Below are 17798 nucleotides of genomic sequence, written 5' to 3' on the forward strand. Positions count from 1 at the left end.
TGGGTCGGACATTTCCATCCGATATCTTTAAATTTGATCCGTTATCTACCGACCTTTACCGCACCTTCCGTGACGTTTTGTTGCTGGCCGTCGTACGAAATTTCTAGGGCTTCTGCTCGCGAGAGATAGAGAGAAGAGAGGGGCTTCTCCACTTCCGGAATGGCGGACGACGACTATGACGATGTCGACATGGGGTTTGACTCCATCTTTCTCTCTCTGCGTTTGCCTCATTGTTTTCCTTTATTCTTTTGCTTGATATCTTCTTTCGATTATATACGGGTTCTGGAGACGTCTTCCCGTGTGTTGTTATATTTGATGAGATAAAACCCTCGTTTTTAAATCAATTGATCTGCTCTGCGTGGTGGTGGTTGATTTTACTTTGATTGCTCACGAGGTTGTACTCTTCTTTGGCTTGGAATGTGTTGGAGTTCTGCGGTTCTAGTAGATATACTAATATTTAGGGGTAGCAATTGATATGATGTTTTTACCCTTCTGAGGGTTTGTAGTGTTATCCTAAGTCTCGGAGGAGAGCTGCTTTCTCTACAAGAACAGTGGGCTGAATGATCTTTCGTAGAACACTCTATGCTTGGGATAATTATTGAGGAAAGATGGAGAGTACAAGGCGGAGATACTAAGAAATTTAGTATTGAAGTTCAAGATATGGTTGACTTTTAACATGTGATTGAAGTTTAAGATACTAAGAAACATAGAATAGTTAAATAAGGTTTATTGATGGTGCTAAAACCGAAAACTTGCACAATCCAAGGTCTTTACGACAATGAATTTTTCAAAGTAGTTTTGATGAAATAGCACTAGAATTGTAATAGATTTATTCAGCAATTGAGAATTTCATTTATTATAAACAGCCAAACATGATTCTTGTGACATTAAAAGAGATTTTGCATCAATTACAAGAAGCAAGAAACCAAACACATATTGGGACAAATAACAAAAATTGGTCTGTGACCATGGACGCTTCAAATTGTCTTCCATGTCTGTGTCATGACCATAGACATGTGGCTGCTACTTTTAAAAATATAAGGAGATTTGTAGTACCTACATTTTATCTATGTTATTGCATTGTATATTTGATAGGACACTTGTATGATCTTTATTGGACGTCAAGGCATGACGAGTTGAAGTTTTATGTTTGTAGTTGGGACTTTTGACTTGTTCATATTATTTTTAGGTTAAATTCGCTCCGAGGTATGAAGTTATGAAATTTTAGCTATAAAACTTTGACTGTATATCAGTCTGAGATGAGATTTCTCTGTGTTCTGGTGAGTAAACATCCTTAAAGTTGATCTCGTTGAGACAGTTTCCTTTATAATATCCGCTTCTGTTGAACCTAAATACACCCTTAGAGTTGGTATTAAGATTGATGAAATATTATGATCCATATAAGGCATCACATATTTTATTTCTTCTCTTAACCACCATCATGCAGCTACATTTTATGTGTATGTTTTGTATTAACATTCTGTTACGGATCTTGTGCTTGGGGAGCCAATATAGTGGGCTCAGTTACTGTGTTCCAGTGTTGGATTATGCTTTTATTATAGCATTATATTAGATCTCCCTTATTATGTGCTGAATAACAAGGCATTAGCATACACTACTAGATGTTGGTTGATTGTGAAATAGCACTATTTGATTTCAGAGTGTTATTGCAGTTATGAAGATGAACCACCAGAACCCGAAATTGAGGTAGACATTAAGTTTGCTTTTCTAGATCAATTAACATATCACTCAATTTGGTCACTGGTGATAATATAATACAAATTGCAACTGTGAAGGAAGGAGTTGAGGAGGATCAGGAAAACAATGAAGATGCTCCAGACGATGTTGTGGGGCCAGAGGCTGAAGACAAGGAACAAGAAAAAGTTGAACGGCCTAGAAAAACATCAAAATACATGACAAAATATGAACGTGCTAGAATTCTTGGTACACGAGCTCTGCAAATTAGGTTTGTACTTTTAAGGTTTATCTGTGCAAAGTATGTGTGAATTTATACTAGCTTATTCGTTAATGGCTAACTTTGATCGAACAGCATGAATGCTCCTGTGATGGTTGAGCTAGAGGGTGAGACTGATCCTCTGGAGGTATGTTCAAACTTCAAAATTCTGATTTCTTTGTTTACTTTTAGATATCACCAAATTTTGCTAGTCAAGATTGGGCTTGAAGAAACTTCAAAAAGAAGTGCTCTAAAATGTTGTGTTTGTTGTTAATATAGAATGAAGTGGCTTATCCCCCTTTTAATAAAAAATGATAGTTGATGTATTCCTGTTTCATAATGATGTATGATTTGCATCTTTTTTATGATGTCAGTCCCATTATCCTTGACGTCCAAACAAATTTTGCTGTGCGACTTTGGGATTTTAATTGTTGCATCTAGATTGCTACTATAATCTCACTTCTCATGCAAATTTAGATTGCAATGAAAGAACTTCGCGAGCGCAAGATACCATTTACCATTCGACGGTATTTGCCAGATGGAAGGTGCTGTGCTTTCCTCAGTTCTTTGTGTTATCTCTGAACCATACTTGGATCTGGCCTTATTAACAATGCTGATCGCAATTGCTCTGAAACATTGCTACAGCTACGAGGACTGGGGAGTCGACGAATTAATAGTGGAGGATTCATGGAAGAGGCAAGTTGGTGGGGACTAACATGACAATCATCCGCAGTTGTTTTCGAGGATTCTACACGAATTGAACCTCTTTTGGCTACATGCCTAAACTGAATTAGACAGTTTTGCTTGGAAACGTATCATCTGAACTACTTGCTTCAATTGTAATGTTCGGAAGTGTGACAGTTTATGCAACTGCTTTCAAATTGTTGGTTTTACTGTAGATGTTTGTCTTGCTTCAAACAATCTCCCAATACATTCTCGTTTATTTTGTTTAATACAGCCACACTGGGTAATAAAGTAACCCTTATTGCCAAACGTGATATCATTACTTCATTCAAGAAATCTACTCTGTTATAAACTCACACTACAGGACAGAGATGCTAGCGAGTGTTCTCGATCATTCGAGTTATGTCCTCGCAGTATGATCCACTTGTTGCTTGTCCCTTAGCCTAATGAAACAGAGAATCTTCTTGTTTATATGCTGCTGCTAAACGTGGCATCCTTCCTCATTTTTCTCTTCATCACAAGGCCAATAACACGATCTGTAAAGCTGTCGCTCACTGCAGCAGCCTTCCTGAAGCCACGATATAAACCTGCGTAGGTCCATGATTGGGGTGGGGGGGACACATGCGTGAACAAGTCGTGAACCCATCAAGAAAAGGATGGTGTTGAGAGAGAGAGAGCCGTCCCTTTCCCACCACCACCAACCACATACTGAAGCCACTGTCGTACATCACCAGCGCCGATCGATCGTCCAAAACCATGTCAAAATCTTGAATCAGAAAGAGCTGCCGTTTTGGTTTCCCCGCAAGAAAAATCTGCAACCATGAAGTCTCGAGTCTGCCATGTCTGGCCGCCGGTATCAGGAAACTTCCCTGACCGGCGGACCATGAGTCACGACTGATTAATCTAATCCATGCCTCCTTCCATCAGCTAATCGGATTGCGTTTTCTCTCGAGTCTGACAAGTGCGTGCAGAGATGCATTATTGCTTCCGAGACCTGAGTTTTGTGCTGACGATGCACTGGGCCAGATGATGAGCATCACTGACGTGGATCCACGCTTGCAGGTACGCCACAGCTTCCATTTCTTTTTATTACAGTGTTGGCAGCTATTTATAATTGATTGTTCCTTCATTTTTATTAATCAGATTTGTAGTTCATACCTATCAAACACATCTTTCTCATAGTCCTTTGCAAGAATTGACTAGAATGATCTAGAAATATAAGTGTGTTCTGTAAGAAGAATCTTACTTTTCTCAGAAAATAACTTCAAATATGTGAGATACGAGGAATTAAATTCTTGCAGCTTCTTCGCAATCTCTGTTTGGATAAGTGAGGTTATATGTCTGCCTCTTATCATCCATGAACTTCGAACGGAACACATGATAAGCTTGTGAGCTCCACATGGTTCGTGCATCCGTCGGAAGCAGGCAACGTACTGACGAAGAAGACACCCACTGCTGTCCTCGCGGCAGCCGTCAAAGAGTCAAGTCTCGTGGGCGGAACCGACGACGTTTTGCCAACCAAAACAATGCTGTCTTACCTTCGCATCTTGCACCCAGTTTCGTACCTGCGCTTCGAGTGGGTTAATTCGGACATGGACCAGTGGGTCCCGTGGGTCTCCCTATTAGAACTGCGGGTTGGAGCGGAGGTCGACACGGACTGGTGGCTGTAAAGCATTCTTCTTTATCCGACCTGGCCACAGTATCTCCGTACGCACGCGTCGCATCCACCGCCGACGGTCGCCACGGCGTAGCTCATGGATTCTGCCGTCTTCCTAAAGGGGCAGTTGCGTCACTTCACCGTTCCGACCGCCGGCACCATTGTTATTTTACGGAGCATCCGCCCGCCCTTCCGAAATCCGTGTCTTTATCCTAATTCCCTTCTCCTTTCGGCGCTTCAAGGCGAAGCAACGAAGCCAACCGCCAGACAGCAACGGCCATTGGTCCATCTCGAATCGATTCCACTGCATGCCCCCTTCTTCTTCTTCTTCTCCTAGAAAGCCCGCATCTTCCCGTGAAATCCCTGCTCGGGTCGCCGTCTCCGGACTGGGTGGTGTCGTGGAGTTTGGGTGATGGGGTCGTGGATTTCGAGCATCGTGCGGCCGGAAGAGGAGGCCGGCGGGCTCGGAGACCTGCCGGAGAGCTGCGTCGCGGAGGTGCTGCTCTACCTCGACCCTCTGGAGATATGCCGTGCGGCGCGTCTCAGCCGCGCATTCCGCGGGGCGGCGTCGGCGGACTTCGTGTGGGAGACGAAGCTGCCGAAGAACTACGAGTATTTGATGGGATTGGCCTCGGGCGAGAGGCGCCCGGGGAAAGAGACGAGTCTCTGCAAGAAGGAGATCTATGCGCGTCTTTGCCGGCCGAACCCCTTCGACGGAGGCACCAAGGTATTCTCCCCTTTCTTTCTTGCGATTATACCAACAGGATACAAGGAATCGACGATTTCTATCTCTCGGTCGATTTTGTGATCGGGATTATACGGACGGGATCGAAGAAATCGATGGAGTAAATTTTAGGGTTTGGGCAGGATTTCCATGTTTAATTTTTGGATATAATCGAAGAGCATTAGCAGTAATTGAAAGCATTGTGCCCCTTTCTTGTCTGGGGGTTTCATCTAACGTTAGCTTCGCATTTGGCGAGCAGGAATTCTGGCTGGAGAAGAGTAGTGGTGGAATTTGCTTGTCCATTTCCTCAAAGGCATTGCTGATCACAGGAATCGATGACAGGAGATACTGGAAATACCTCCCTACCGATGAATCTAGGTATCGAATCTTATCTATGAATGAACAGATGATGTTGGTCTCATTGTGTGTGATATTGCTCATCCAAAATCCCACAAATTTTGGAGCTCAAACCTTCATCCTTTAGCTTTTGATCAACATAATATGACTTTGGTAGATGTCTTAGTGTCAAATAGCTTGTAGCAGATTTTTTCTGCCCTTGAAGTGTTTGTGCATTAACAAGCCTTGTGAGGTAACCTCTTGCGCGTCTTCGCAATTAGCCTTGCATGACCCTTTCGAGCATTGGATATCGAGAAAACGAATAGATGTTATCTCTACCAGATCACTATGATTACTGTATGCATACGATACAGCTTTATGAAACCATTCTTGTTGTCCATTATGAGATCTTTGGTCTTTTGGTTTCTGTCTGTGATATCGAATATGGTTGGAATTTGGTCTCTACCTCTTCCGAATGCCACTCCTGTGATGTGTGTAATTTGATCCTTTGGTAAAATCATCAGCTGAATGGATTCTGATGCTGTTGAATCCCGATTGGTTTGTACAAGTTTTCGGTTGTGTGATCACTTTTTGTCATGATATAGCCATTTAACTTGATAATTCTTTCAAGGCATAATTTGTATGTATATTGTGAATTGAACATCGTCAATGTATCGACAACACTGATTCGACAAAGTCTCTCTCAGCCATTTGATACTGTTGTCTGCCATTACTTTCTAAAATAATAATTACTCTCTAGATATAAAGATATGCATTGAAGGTTGTTAACCAGTGTTAAAGATGGTCCGGTGATCTGTCCTATACGATAACATTGATTCAATGCGGTCAAAGTCTGTCTCGATTTCGTATTTTGGTTGTTTTGAAATGGTAGTTCATTTCTAATCAACTCTTTGTTGCGGCTATTTGGAACGGGTTTATTTTGCAACCAACATTTGATTATTTATCGACCGTCAAGATTTTGATTTCTAATATTGGTTGACATTAATTGTGCTCACAAAGTTGTTTTTATCTTTGTGTGCAAAGTGTGTTCTCAAACTTTTAGCAATTAAATCATATTATGATTGCTAATTTTACGAATGATAGCAAAAACTTAATATTTCCGCGTGCAGGTTTGGCATGGTCGCATATCTTCAGCAAGTGTGGTGGTTTGAGGTAAATGGAGGAATCGATTTCTGCTTCCCGACCGGTACCTACAGCCTATTCGTCCGACTCCACCTGGGTCGAGCTTCCAAGCGTTTTGGTCATCGGATTTGTAGCTCCGAGCACGTCCATGGGTGGGACAGGAAACCAGTGCAGTTCCAGCTCTCAACATCGAACGGCCACCAGATTCTGTCCCATTGCTACTTAAACAAACCAGGGAGTTGGATTCTTTACCATGCAGGAGATTTTGTGGTAGACAATTGCAATGCGCCAACCACATTGAGGTTTTCGATGACACAAATCGATTGCACGCACACGAAAGGTGGCCTTTGCGTCGACTCTGTTTTGATATATCCCAAGGGTTTTAGACAGAGAAAGGTGTCTAGCACCAGCATGTAACATTGTAGTATTAATGGCTATCCCAATTGGAATGAGATGTATATAAACTCTTTTTGTTCCCATCAATTTTGAGTATGGAATTAAAGAATGGTCGTATGGTCAGATGCAGTCTCAGCCTCTGCCATGATTGATCACATGAAGTACACACTTTTTCTTTCTTATCCTTTATGACTTGTGGTTGGATGGCGTTATCTTTCCACACTCGCTTGAAAGCTACGCGTCTTCAATGCCTTCGGGACTCCATCTTCTATCACAGACAAAACTATAAATAAGAGGTTTGATGTAATACTCATGTATGTTCGTATTTTTTGATTTTATTTATACTTTACATAATATTTATACTTTACATAACATATAAAAGGCTGATAGTAGACTTAATATCCTCACTTTTTTTTAGTTTTGATGATCATCTTAGGCTTGCAAATAAATATTGTTAGCTATGAAATGTTTGCTGAAATGATTGTTTGTGGATCCCGAGTATAATACTCTTTATAACTCGTTCTCTATTTTGTAGATCCTAAAGGATCATAGAAGATTTCGGAGAGACTAATCTTTACGGACAAAGATGCATCGGTGCCGTACAACTTAAACAAAATTAACTAAGTGCATAACATTATGATAGTGCGATCGACCTGCTCGGGTATATTGATGCCAACTGAGGGCTCCAACCACGAGCACTTGCACTTTGTATCGATCACATGGGTGAATTAGTATCTTATGAGCCATGTGAATTAAGATGCAATCAAATAAGATGCATATGTATGGTGGTGAGATTTGAGGATGTCACTTTTATCTCTTGAATTCAAAAATCTAAGAATATTTATAAATTTTGAACTTATTCATCAAAGTCACTATTGTTGATAGCGTATTTACTATTGTGCATCAGTGTCTCATGAGCAGAAAGAAAGGGACAATCATGAAAAAAGAAGACCAACAAAACAAAAGAGATTTCTATTGTTGATAACATGTTTACTATTTATAATCTCATTTTTAATATTCATAAGATACCCCTCAATAAATGAATGAATGTCAATCTCATCAACTTATCCCTTAATTATCGTAATATTTTTCAAGACTCAATTAGTGTTGATGCTTAACTAGACGATTGGCCGACAGATGAAATATGACAATATGAAGTAATGATATTTGAGGGGTTATTATAAGAAATAAGGGTATAATTAGTAATTGAGAAGTTGTATTTAGTAAAATTATATTTTATTATTTTTTAAAATGATTGTATAAAGTAAAGGGATATTAATAGCAAAAAAAAATGAATTATCAATAGCAATATTCCAGACAAATATTATAAATTAAAAGATACTAATGGTATTGATTCTCAAAGGAAACAACAATACAACCACTAATTAACTGACTCATCCATCTCAAGCTCTTAGAATGATGACAAGAGTTTCTTAATTTATCATTGTTTACTAAAGATAAACCTATTTTAATATCTAATTATCCTTTTTCTCCAGAAATGGTTGCCAGGAATAACTTTGCATTCACAGTTGTAATAGTTGTATTGGACGAATCATTTTCAATCATTTTAATATCTAGTTATCGGGTCCTGCAACTCTTTGGATCTATTCCTCCTGGTGGTTGGCCTTTGCTTTCCACGATGCTGTTTGTTGGCGTGACGCTCCCTCCATGGAGTATCTGAAGGACTGGACAGCCATTAATGAGTTGAATGTGACCTCGAGACGCCGTGTGTGACCAGCAATTCTCGATCCATCCAAAGTCAACCGTTTCCTGTAAATAATCGTAAAAGAAGTCATTGACTTGCATCTGATTCATATTAGAGATTGAAATGATGAGGTTATTAGGCTCCGACCTGTCCCCTCTCTGCATGCGATGCCCTGCTTCGCCGCCGCTAGCTGCCACAATTGACGTCGCAGCGTTCGACGTTTTACTGGTATGAACGCCTAGTAGTTAATACTTTGAACGATTAATAAAGACTCGGATAGATCCAATCGCTGTGGCAGGCATGAAGACACGAAGCTTGAAGGGAAATCCTCGTGGATAAGGCAGTTCATGGATCCATGAACTCAAATCCTCCTCCCACCAAAGCTTGAGATCATGGAGTTGGCCAGGCAAAGGTTCCTTTTTGCAGCAAGTGTCTTCGTCCTGTGCTTTCATAGCTTCTGCCACGCTGAGAAACGTCCGTCTCTTGTCTCAAGTTGAGATACATCTGTACCCTCTTCATTCGCTGATACTGACAAGCTTCTTGTGTCTCTCTGTTTTGACAGCCCCCTCCTACACCTTCGTGAAGCATGCAGCGGACGGTCCGACGGTGTCCTACCATGACTACATCATCGTCGGTGGGGGAACTGCCGGCTGCCCTTTGGCCGCCACCCTTTCGCGCAGCTTCGACGTGCTGGTGCTGGAACGAGGAGGATCTCCCTACGGCAACAGCAACATATCCAACCTGGCGACCTTTGTCCGCAACCTGGCCGACCTCACTCCGACCTCCCCCACCCAACGCTTCGTCTCCGAGGACGGGATCATCAACGCGCGAGCCCGCGTCCTCGGCGGCGGGACCTGCATCAACGCCGGGTTCTACTCCCGTGCCAGCGCCCAGGAGGTGAGAGAGATGGGCTGGGACGCGGAGTTGGTGAACCGGTCCTACCGATGGGTGGAGGAGGAGGTGGCCTCCGAGCCCCAGCTGATTCAGTGGACTTCCGCGCTGAAGGAGGGGCTTCTCCATGCCGGAGTGACACCGTACAACGGGTTTACGTACGATCACTTGTACGGAACCAAGATCGGAGGGACGACGTTCGATCGAGATGGTCATCGGCACACCGCCGCCGACCTGCTCAAGTACGCCGACCCCAACAGGCTGACCGTGCTCTTGCGCGCCACGGCGCAGAGGATTTTATTCAGGGACGGAGGTGGGAGCACTCTTACACGCATTACAGGTAGCTCTTAGTGGATGCATTCGAACAATAAATATGACATGATGATGCAGGAAGACAGAGACCACGGGCGTACGGTGTCGTGTACAAGGACGAGAAGGGCAACGTGCACGAGGCCTACCTGAAAGACTGCCCCGGCAGCGAGGTTATAGTGTCCGCCGGAGCCCTCGGAAGCCCGCAACTGCTCATGCTGAGCGGCGTCGGCCCGGCTGACCACCTCGGATCCCTGGGCATCGAGGTCGTTCTGGACCAGCCGATGGTCGGCCAAGGCATGTCCGACAACCCGATGTCCCTCATCGTCATCCCTTCGCCGCAGCCGGTGGAGATCACCTCCGTGCAGGTCGTCGGGATTGCTCCGTCGGGCTACTACGTGGAGTCCTTGACCGGCCTCAACTTGGTTGCTGCTCTGCTCGGTGCCTCCTCCGGCGGCGGTGCTGAACCATCACGCGCTTCGTCCGAGCAAGGAAACGAAGAGATCTATCCCTTTCAAGGCGGACTGATAGGGGAGAAGCTGGCACGCCCGCTGTCTCGAGGTCACCTCCACCTCAAGAATCTCCATCCAGAAGACAATCCCGCCGTCACCTTCAATTACTTCGTGGAACCCGAGGACGTCCGGACGTGCGTGGAGGGCATGGAGACGATAAAGAGAGTGATCGAGACAAAAGAGATGTCCGAGTTCAGGAACTCCAATCAATCCGTGGAAGATCTCATAACCCTATCTGCAAGCTTGATCGTCAACAACCGAACGAGGCACGACGATGACTCCACCTCCTTGGAGCAGTACTGCAAGGACCTCGCGTTGACCATATGGCATTACCATGGCGGTTGCCAAGTCGGCCAGGTGGTAGACCATGACTACAGGGTTCTCGGCGTCGATGCTCTCCGAGTCATCGACGGCTCCACCTTCACTTTCTCCCCTGGAACCAATCCCCAAGCTACCGTGATGATGCTGGGAAGGCAAGTGACACTCTTTTCCTCGTTCATTCGCTGACTAATCTTGTTGACGAGTAACAATGGTAGATGCAGATTGCTTGGACCACGATTGGCACCATCCTTATCTGCTTGGATTGAAGGTTTACCTTGTGCTGCAGGTACATGGGAGTTCAGATACAAAAGCAGCGTTTGGATGGAGATGTGGAGATTATGTAAGGCTGTAGGACATGCCAGCTGAAGAAGTTGATGATCTACGTTGAGCATTGTGTTCTCGAACACTTTTCGTGTGTCTTGCTTGTCAATACATCTATTGATGAATAAATTAATGTTCGACAGAACATTAATCTATAAATCATCCTAATTATAATTTATTATGAATATTTTTGTAAAAAAAATTATAATTTCGTTTTCTTGTTGATTATATTTTACATGTTTGAGTCTAAATCGACTGAGACTATTTACCGTATCGCTTTGCGATGAACGAATGAGACCTTTGTCTCGGTGTAGCCACGTGACAACAAAGCAAAGCGGACTTGGGTGTTCACGGGGACACTGCTCTGTGCCCTAATCCATCATCATCAGACGCTAATGCTGATGGAGGCCCAATGCCTACCGTCCGATTGGCGGATGGCAATGTTGGTAAGCGGGGGCGCTTCGACACGCCTTCCCCCGGTGTGGGACCCGGCTCTTGTTCCCGCCCCCTGGTCCACCCCAACTTTTAATGCCGGCCACGGACGTCGCCCCACGACGCGCGTCCGTCGCCCCGTGTGGGGGCCACGCTCGGTCCACCCGTCGGCATGGGCGAAGGCTGGTGCCGGGGACCACCGTGTGGATCGGGCTCCGTCCCGAGGACGATGGGTGACGAGCCACGTGCCCCTCGTGTGGATCCACCCAACCTTCCCCCTGAGCCCGCCCCCCACCTCTTCGTCGACGCATGGTATTTCGTCGGCCCCACACCTGAGAAACGCAATGAATGTGTTGCTCCAATGAAAAGGCGGGTGGACAAAATGGGTAGCGAAACGATGTATTTCGAAAATAATCGCCCACGCCCCAGCGACACAAAGGGGCTGAAGAGGGCAGTGGGCCCCGCTTTCGGTGGAATCAAGAAGAAGAAGAAGAAGAAGGGAAGGGAGGCACGGGTGTAGCCTAGGCAGGGAAAGTTTGGTGGAGCTTAGGCAAGGGAACGCAGTCTCCGAAATCCCATAACTAACCCTTTCGGGTGCAGGCCGACCCGCACGCTGTCTTCCTGATCACGATCCGACGGTCAAAGTTCACTAGAATAGGGGCACAGTTGGAATAGGAGTTCCGATCTCGTCGTGGTGGGTGATGAATAAAGAGAGGGTGTGGGTTTCTTAGGGTTTTGGTAGCTTTGTCATTGGTGAATTGGGGAAAGCGAGGAGGGAAAAAAGAAGCGAGAGGGAAGAAGGACGTGCTCTCTTCTTTCCAGGGAGGAACGGCGACGAGGGAGTATGGATTCCGGGAAGCCCGAGGGAAAGGCCGATTCCCGGCCGAGCGGCGGGGCACTGGCGGCTGCACCGCCGGCGGGCGTCATTCCCGTTCACAGGTTCATCGTCCCCAAACCGGAGCCGATCGAGATGATGGGGCTGGGGGCGTTCCAGATCCTCCGGCGGCCGGCGTCCCGGAACAAGGACCGACACACCAAGGTCGAAGGCCGCGGCCGGAGGATCCGCATGCCGGCCGCCTGCGCCGCCCGGATTTTCCAGTTGACGCGCGAGCTAGGTCACAAATCCGACGGCGAAACCATCAAGTGGCTCCTCGAGCAGGCTGAGCCGGCGATCATCGCCGCCACCGGCACCGGAACTGTCCCCGCAATCGCCACCACCGTCGGCGGCACGCTCAAGATCCCCACCGAGGCGCCGTCCTCCGCCCCGGTCACCTCCACGTCCGCCGCTGCGGCGGACGACCCCGCAGCGAACGGCGAGGACGCGGCCAAGAAGAGGAGGAGGAAGCTTCAACCGTTGCGAAGCGGTGGCGGGGCCGTCGTCGCCGGTTACTTCCCCGTCCAAGACCCTCTGCTGTCCGGAGACGGGGCCATATCAATACCGGCGGGACTGGCCCCCGTAGGCGCGAGCGGGACGCAGGCGGTGATCCCGTTCTGGACAATGGGCGGAGCCGGCGGTGCCACCGGGGCTACGTCGATCCCGCCGGGGGCGCTATGGATGGTGCCGCCCTCCGCCGCCGTGGCCACGGCGCCGTCGAGCCAGGCGCAGATATGGACGTTTCCGCCGGGGCCGCAGATTATCAACCTCGCGTCGGTCCAGCCAGTGTCTGCAACCGGCGCGGCGGGTTCCCCGGCGGCACCCGATAGCGGCGATGCTGCGCCGGCAGCCGCACGGAAGCCGGGGTTGCAGCTGATGGCGGGGCCCCGCGAGCGTCATCAAGGGGCGGAAGAGGACTACGAAGACGACGACGACGAGGAGGACGAGGACGACAGTAGTCCCGAAGATTAGGATTAGGATTAGTTTCTAATGTGGAAGGCTTAGCTTCCCCTTTTCCTTGCTTTCTAATTTTGCTTCTTTTAACTCGATTTGTAGTATGTGTCGTCTCTTCCTCGCCATTTCACTAGAGTGAGTGTGTGGGACCAAAGAATGGGCCACCACCTACTTAGTAACAGTGTTCCGGCCGGTTGTCCTCCTCCAACCTTTCTCATATATATATATATATATATATATATATATATATATATATATATATATATATATATATATAGGATATTAATTATCTATATTCTTTATATTTCTTGGGGAGTATTTAGCGTTGTTTTATTGAAGTGGAAGGATTTGGTAAGCATCAGCTGAGAAGGCAAAAGGGTGAGGAGTTGCAGACAGCAAAAGGAAAAGAAAAGGCAAAGCTCTGTTTCCTCTGCGTCGAGTGGTCATTCCAACCCATGTTGCTAATCCTGCTTTTCTTTCTCCCCTGAACTACTCAATAGTGACTTTAATTGCTGTCCTTATCCTCGATTTAATGACATTAATATAACTAAGTACAAAGTCCACCCAAATCCCACGCCAAACACGTTACGATGGCGTAGCATGTTTGTAGTTCTGGAATTAATGGCGATGCCGTGGTTACTTCGTCTCGTTGTCCCATAAGTCGGGATGCACGACTAAGACCCCATACGCGGTGAAGCTTCCAGACGAATCCTCCTCCTCCACGTGGATGACTCGCACCCACTGAGCACTCTTGGGATTTATTGATACTCGCCAGTTCGGTACCCGAATAACAGTGAGAAAATTTACAAGCGGTCTAAACGTAGGGGCCACTTAGGAATCCAATAAAGAGCACGGTAGGGCAAAGAGTGAGTGTTCACGAACATGCAGGAAAAGTGTTGTCCATAACGAACGACACGCCGCCCACACGAGTAATATCTGAGACGTCTTTAATACATGCATCGCAGAAAATTGGGTTTTTTATGCTACCCGATTCACCCCCATTTCGCTCGACGTACTCGAACATGGCTTCGTCGTTGTCCGTCCTCTGGGCCTCGCCAGGCGCCCCTAAATCTACGCGGACTCCACCTCCGCTCTCCCTTCCCTCTGCTCATGCCGTCCCCAGCTTCCTCCGGATGCAGCCGCGGCGGCCCCCGTCGAGCCTGCGGCCGCTGACCGCCGCCGCTGCCTTTCAGGTGGAGCAGCAGAAAGCGGTGGAGGCGGAATCTGAGCCGTCTCGACCTCCTCCGTCTCTTCCTTTCCGAGTAGGCCATGGGTTCGACCTGCACCGCCTCGAGCCGGGCCTTCCTTTGATCATCGGCGGCATCGACATCCCGCATGATCGGGGTTGTGAGGCCCACTCTGATGGTATAGTTACGATTAGGGCTTCATGAATTATGCTTTGCGATGGACTTAGGTTTGATTCCCCCCTTGCTTTTGTTTGTGATGTTGTGTAGGTGATGTGTTGCTTCACTGTGTGGTCGATGCGATTTTGGGGGCGCTGGGCCTTCCGGACATCGGTCAGATCTTTCCAGACTCGGATCCCAAATGGAAGGGCGCAGCCTCTTCAGTCTTTGTGAGAGAAGCTGTGAGTTTGGCTTTTTTATTTGGATTTACTTTTCCTTTTATCTTTGAGCGTTCTTTGGCTTGTTTGCTTCCTATGTTCTTCTTGTACTGGTTTCTCATTCAACCATAGCCAAGAATCCTAATAGAAAGAAAAAAGTTTGAATCTTGAATTGATGTGATGGATTCTTTCCATAACTGTTCATGAAAGTTAAACCACTGAGCTGAAGTAGAGGACCAGCAAGGCTTGCTTCCATGATTTGGGTCATGAAGCTGGAAGAACTTGCATGACCTAATAGGATGGGAGAAAAGGTAGTTAAGTCTTCATGTACAAGCCCCTTTATGACCATTTGAAGCTGAGCATCAAACAATGAGCAAGCTGCTACACTAAATGGTCGGCAGGGATTCTTTTCATGTACAAGCCCCTTTTAATCATTGAAGGGCAAACATCGAATAATGAGCAAGCTGCTGCACCAAATGATCAGCAGTGTCTTTTTCGTGTCATTGAACCTTGAATCATTCTCTTGACAGTTAAATAACTTGGGGATAAAGAGAAATATGACTATCACATATAGTGCCATCTCATATATTAGAACTTGAACAGAGGCTTATATTGTCTTTCAATGGTTCTTGTAGTATCCTGAAAGAACAGGGGATCCAGTAACTAGGTTGGATAGACATGCCTCTTGAGCTGGGACCTTCAACATTATATAAAGAAATTTCATATTTCTGGTGGAACCATGGCCCTTGTAATATAACCCTGGAATTCGATAAAAGATCCAGTAGATACAGAGATGCATCTTCAAATATGACTGAGGAAGAACATGATTAGAGCATACACTTATCATTCCTTATCCAGATTGTTTCATAGTTGTGGTCTCGCACCTTTGCACCTTTCTCTTTATTGTTTGCCTTTTTCTTTTCCCAATTCATGCTTTTACATGTTCTCAAATGGATATCTTTTGCCCTTATATTCATAGCTAAAAAGCAACATCTATATTGTCCTTACTGGCAACTTAGAAAAGCACATGTGGTGAGAGCATAAGTCTCCAGATAACCTTTCCCTTGGCAGTGTTTGGGTCACTGACAGACTCAATATAACCCCAAGTCCAATGAGTCCATGCATATTAACAGCTTGGTTGAGTTTCACCAGCTATGAAACTCAGGGGGGTAGGATTTAGCTACTTCAGTCTGGATTGAAGGTGAAATCATGGATAATAGCAGTGAATATTTTGAATCTTTCATAAAAAGTGTAAGTCCATTTGCACAAAATAATTAAAGTGGTTCTATGGCCTTGCTGTCCTGGTATTTATCTTCTTTTATCTTTTTTGTAGCCTCCAATGGCCACTTTTGATGTTCATTTGCCTCCATTTTCCTTTTTTTCTTTTCTTTTAGTCTCATTTTCACCCTTTTCTCCTTTTATCTTTCCCTAAAGCCAACCGTAGGACATGGGATGCATGATGTGGTCTATTATTCAGCACCAGAAAGCTGATTTTTATTGTTATAACATGTCATATATAGTTGAATTTCAGTTTCTAATGTCAGTAACCATCTTGTTATGACTGCACAATTCATCATTTCTGAGGCATTAATTGTATATTACATATAGTCTTCGTCACTCCTGCTATAGTTTTGTTAATATGAGTCATACAACATTTTTTATGTATGAAGTGTTGCTCATTTTTTATGTACGTAAGTGTTGCTCTGTTAAGTCTTCATTTTTCCTTCGGTAGTTACGTTAAGAGTATTCTCTGTTGTCACACCATAAATATGCTCACTTGACTTTCATGACAATCTAAAGGTCACTCTTAATATTTAGTTATTTCATCCTTCATGTGGAAGCCGGTTAAGAGCAGATATTGATTACACATGGTTGAAAAATATGGGATCTTATAGGACCTCTAGCATTCAAGAATAATTTAACAACATCTCAAAGCATTCAAGTAGGCTTACTAATACTAGTCCATATCAGGTGAGACTGATGCATGAAGCTGGTTATGAGCTCGGAAACTTGGATGCCACGCTGATTCTGCAAAGACCAAAGCTAAGCCCACATAAGGAGGCCATCAGGTCCAATTTATGTGATCTGCTTGGAGCGCACTCGTCCGTGGTAAATCTAAAAGCAAAAACACATGAGAAGGTTGACAGCCTTGGAGAAAATAGAAGTATAGCAGCACATACAGTGGTTCTTCTTATTAGGATGTAAAGCCTGTCCATCAAGGAAAGCTCATAAAATGTGTTTCATCATAGATGTATTTGATTCCAATGACTTTTAAGTAATGTTAACATACAAATCATGACAGAAATGATAAATAAGCCCAGAAATATGGTTAATGTTTGTGCTAAGTTCACCATATCCCTGTGAACTAATCTCATATGATTCCCTCGTTGAGCTCTTTCTGGTGATGACCTTAGAACTAGAAAGAAACTCCATAGAGCTTTAGTGAAGCCCTGCAGTCTCTGCTAAATCATCAGATCTATCTGAAATTATCATCTTTTCCTGTGGTCAAGTGTCCTTGGCTAATGAAAATGTTAACCATTAATTTCTTTTGGCATCAATCATCCGATGCAAACCTCTCATTCAAGAACTGGTGTAAGGTCTTCAAGGAGATGTCCCGATGGTCAAGACGTAATCTACACAGTCGAGAAAACTGCGATAAGGTCGCGAAGGAGACATTCCTAAGGTTTAGACTAAGCTTGTGCAATTTGAAGGCCAGCCACAGGTCAGGCAATCTCAAGATTCGACAGAATCTTTCTAGACTCAATCTCACAAGTCAAGCATCATACCAAGTCAATGCTGGACGATATGGTTCACATTTCCTTTTCTTGTACATACAGCAGCTGCTCACTGAGTTGAAGGAATCAAGCATCACATACTGGCCATTTATTTCAAGCACTATAGTAATCTCTCATGAGCACTGGCTGAGACAACACACTGAAAGCATTCAATGTTCATGTATATGTTAGAACTCAATGTAAAATGGTGGAGCAGATTGTTTCCACCAAAAACAGAGTCTACCCTGTT

At 45.2% G+C, this 17798-nt stretch overlaps 5 protein-coding genes and 1 long non-coding RNA gene across 6 annotated transcripts; 5 read left to right on the forward strand and 1 right to left on the reverse strand.

Annotated features, from left to right (window-relative positions):
- Positions 1-67: 67 nt before the first annotated feature.
- On the forward strand, positions 68-2907 carry LOC135581003 (DNA-directed RNA polymerases II, IV and V subunit 6A-like). The gene is made up of 6 exons (XM_065178914.1): positions 68-194; positions 1674-1707; positions 1797-1966; positions 2051-2102; positions 2432-2499; positions 2600-2907. The coding sequence occupies exons 1-6, from the start codon at positions 160-162 to the stop codon at positions 2667-2669; spliced, it is 429 nt and encodes a 142-aa protein (XP_065034986.1). The 5' UTR covers positions 68-159; the 3' UTR covers positions 2670-2907.
- Positions 2908-4269: 1362 nt separating this feature from the next.
- On the forward strand, positions 4270-7049 carry LOC135671031 (F-box protein PP2-A13-like). Its single transcript, XM_065178904.1, has 3 exons — positions 4270-5022; positions 5279-5397; positions 6486-7049. Exons 1-3 carry the CDS (start codon positions 4708-4710, stop codon positions 6913-6915), a joined length of 864 nt encoding a protein of 287 aa, XP_065034976.1. The 5' UTR covers positions 4270-4707; the 3' UTR covers positions 6916-7049.
- Positions 7050-8225: 1176 nt separating this feature from the next.
- Positions 8226-9163, reverse strand: LOC135671059 (uncharacterized). Its single transcript, XR_010512623.1, has 2 exons — positions 8747-9163; positions 8226-8664 (listed from the first exon to the last, which is right to left on the reverse strand). It is a non-coding gene; the product is annotated as an uncharacterized LOC135671059 (long non-coding RNA).
- On the forward strand, positions 8711-11181 carry LOC103982594 (protein HOTHEAD). Its single transcript, XM_009399565.3, has 5 exons — positions 8711-8827; positions 8898-9073; positions 9162-9803; positions 9881-10784; positions 10919-11181. The coding sequence occupies exons 2-5, from the start codon at positions 8992-8994 to the stop codon at positions 10974-10976; spliced, it is 1686 nt and encodes a 561-aa protein (XP_009397840.2). The 5' UTR covers positions 8711-8827; positions 8898-8991; the 3' UTR covers positions 10977-11181.
- A 748-nt stretch (positions 11182-11929) lies between these two features.
- LOC135671055 (transcription factor PCF2-like) lies at positions 11930-13520 on the forward strand. Its single transcript, XM_065178944.1, has one exon. It carries the CDS (start codon positions 12230-12232, stop codon positions 13229-13231), a length of 1002 nt encoding a protein of 333 aa, XP_065035016.1. The 5' UTR covers positions 11930-12229; the 3' UTR covers positions 13232-13520.
- Positions 13521-14183: 663 nt separating this feature from the next.
- On the forward strand, positions 14184-17119 carry LOC103982592 (2-C-methyl-D-erythritol 2,4-cyclodiphosphate synthase, chloroplastic). Its single transcript, XM_009399562.3, has 3 exons — positions 14184-14578; positions 14668-14798; positions 16746-17119. Exons 1-3 carry the CDS (start codon positions 14194-14196, stop codon positions 16977-16979), a joined length of 750 nt encoding a protein of 249 aa, XP_009397837.2. The 5' UTR covers positions 14184-14193; the 3' UTR covers positions 16980-17119.
- Positions 17120-17798: the final 679 nt, after the last annotated feature.

This window comes from Musa acuminata, chromosome BXJ1-4, assembly GCF_036884655.1.
Source record: "Musa acuminata AAA Group cultivar baxijiao chromosome BXJ1-4, Cavendish_Baxijiao_AAA, whole genome shotgun sequence".
NCBI classification, from domain to species: domain Eukaryota; kingdom Viridiplantae; phylum Streptophyta; class Magnoliopsida; order Zingiberales; family Musaceae; genus Musa; species Musa acuminata.

Coding starts and splice junctions, on each gene's coding strand:
- LOC135581003 (XM_065178914.1), top strand. CDS start 160: ATGGCGGACGACGACTATGACGATGTCGACATGGG. Junction 1,967..2,050: donor ACACGAGCTCTGCAAATTAG/GTTTGTACTTTT, acceptor TTGATCGAACAG/CATGAATGCTCCTGTGATGG. Junction 2,103..2,431: donor GTGAGACTGATCCTCTGGAG/GTATGTTCAAAC, acceptor ATGCAAATTTAG/ATTGCAATGAAAGAACTTCG.
- LOC135671031 (XM_065178904.1), top strand. CDS start 4,708: ATGGGGTCGTGGATTTCGAGCATCGTGCGGCCGGAAGAGGAGGCCGGC. Junction 5,023..5,278: donor CCTTCGACGGAGGCACCAAG/GTATTCTCCCCT, acceptor TTTGGCGAGCAG/GAATTCTGGCTGGAGAAGAG. Junction 5,398..6,485: donor CTCCCTACCGATGAATCTAG/GTATCGAATCTT, acceptor TTCCGCGTGCAG/GTTTGGCATGGTCGCATATC.
- LOC103982594 (XM_009399565.3), top strand. CDS start 8,992: ATGGAGTTGGCCAGGCAAAGGTTCCTTTTTGCAGCAAGTGTCTTCGTC. Junction 9,074..9,161: donor CTTCTGCCACGCTGAGAAAC/GTCCGTCTCTTG, acceptor CTGTTTTGACAG/CCCCCTCCTACACCTTCGTG. Junction 10,785..10,918: donor ACCGTGATGATGCTGGGAAG/GCAAGTGACACT, acceptor CTTGTGCTGCAG/GTACATGGGAGTTCAGATAC.
- LOC135671055 (XM_065178944.1), top strand. CDS start 12,230: ATGGATTCCGGGAAGCCCGAGGGAAAGGCCGATTCCCGGCCGAGCGGC.
- LOC103982592 (XM_009399562.3), top strand. CDS start 14,194: ATGCTACCCGATTCACCCCCATTTCGCTCGACGTACTCGAACATGGCT. Junction 14,579..14,667: donor TTGTGAGGCCCACTCTGATG/GTATAGTTACGA, acceptor GATGTTGTGTAG/GTGATGTGTTGCTTCACTGT. Junction 14,799..16,745: donor CAGTCTTTGTGAGAGAAGCT/GTGAGTTTGGCT, acceptor AGTCCATATCAG/GTGAGACTGATGCATGAAGC.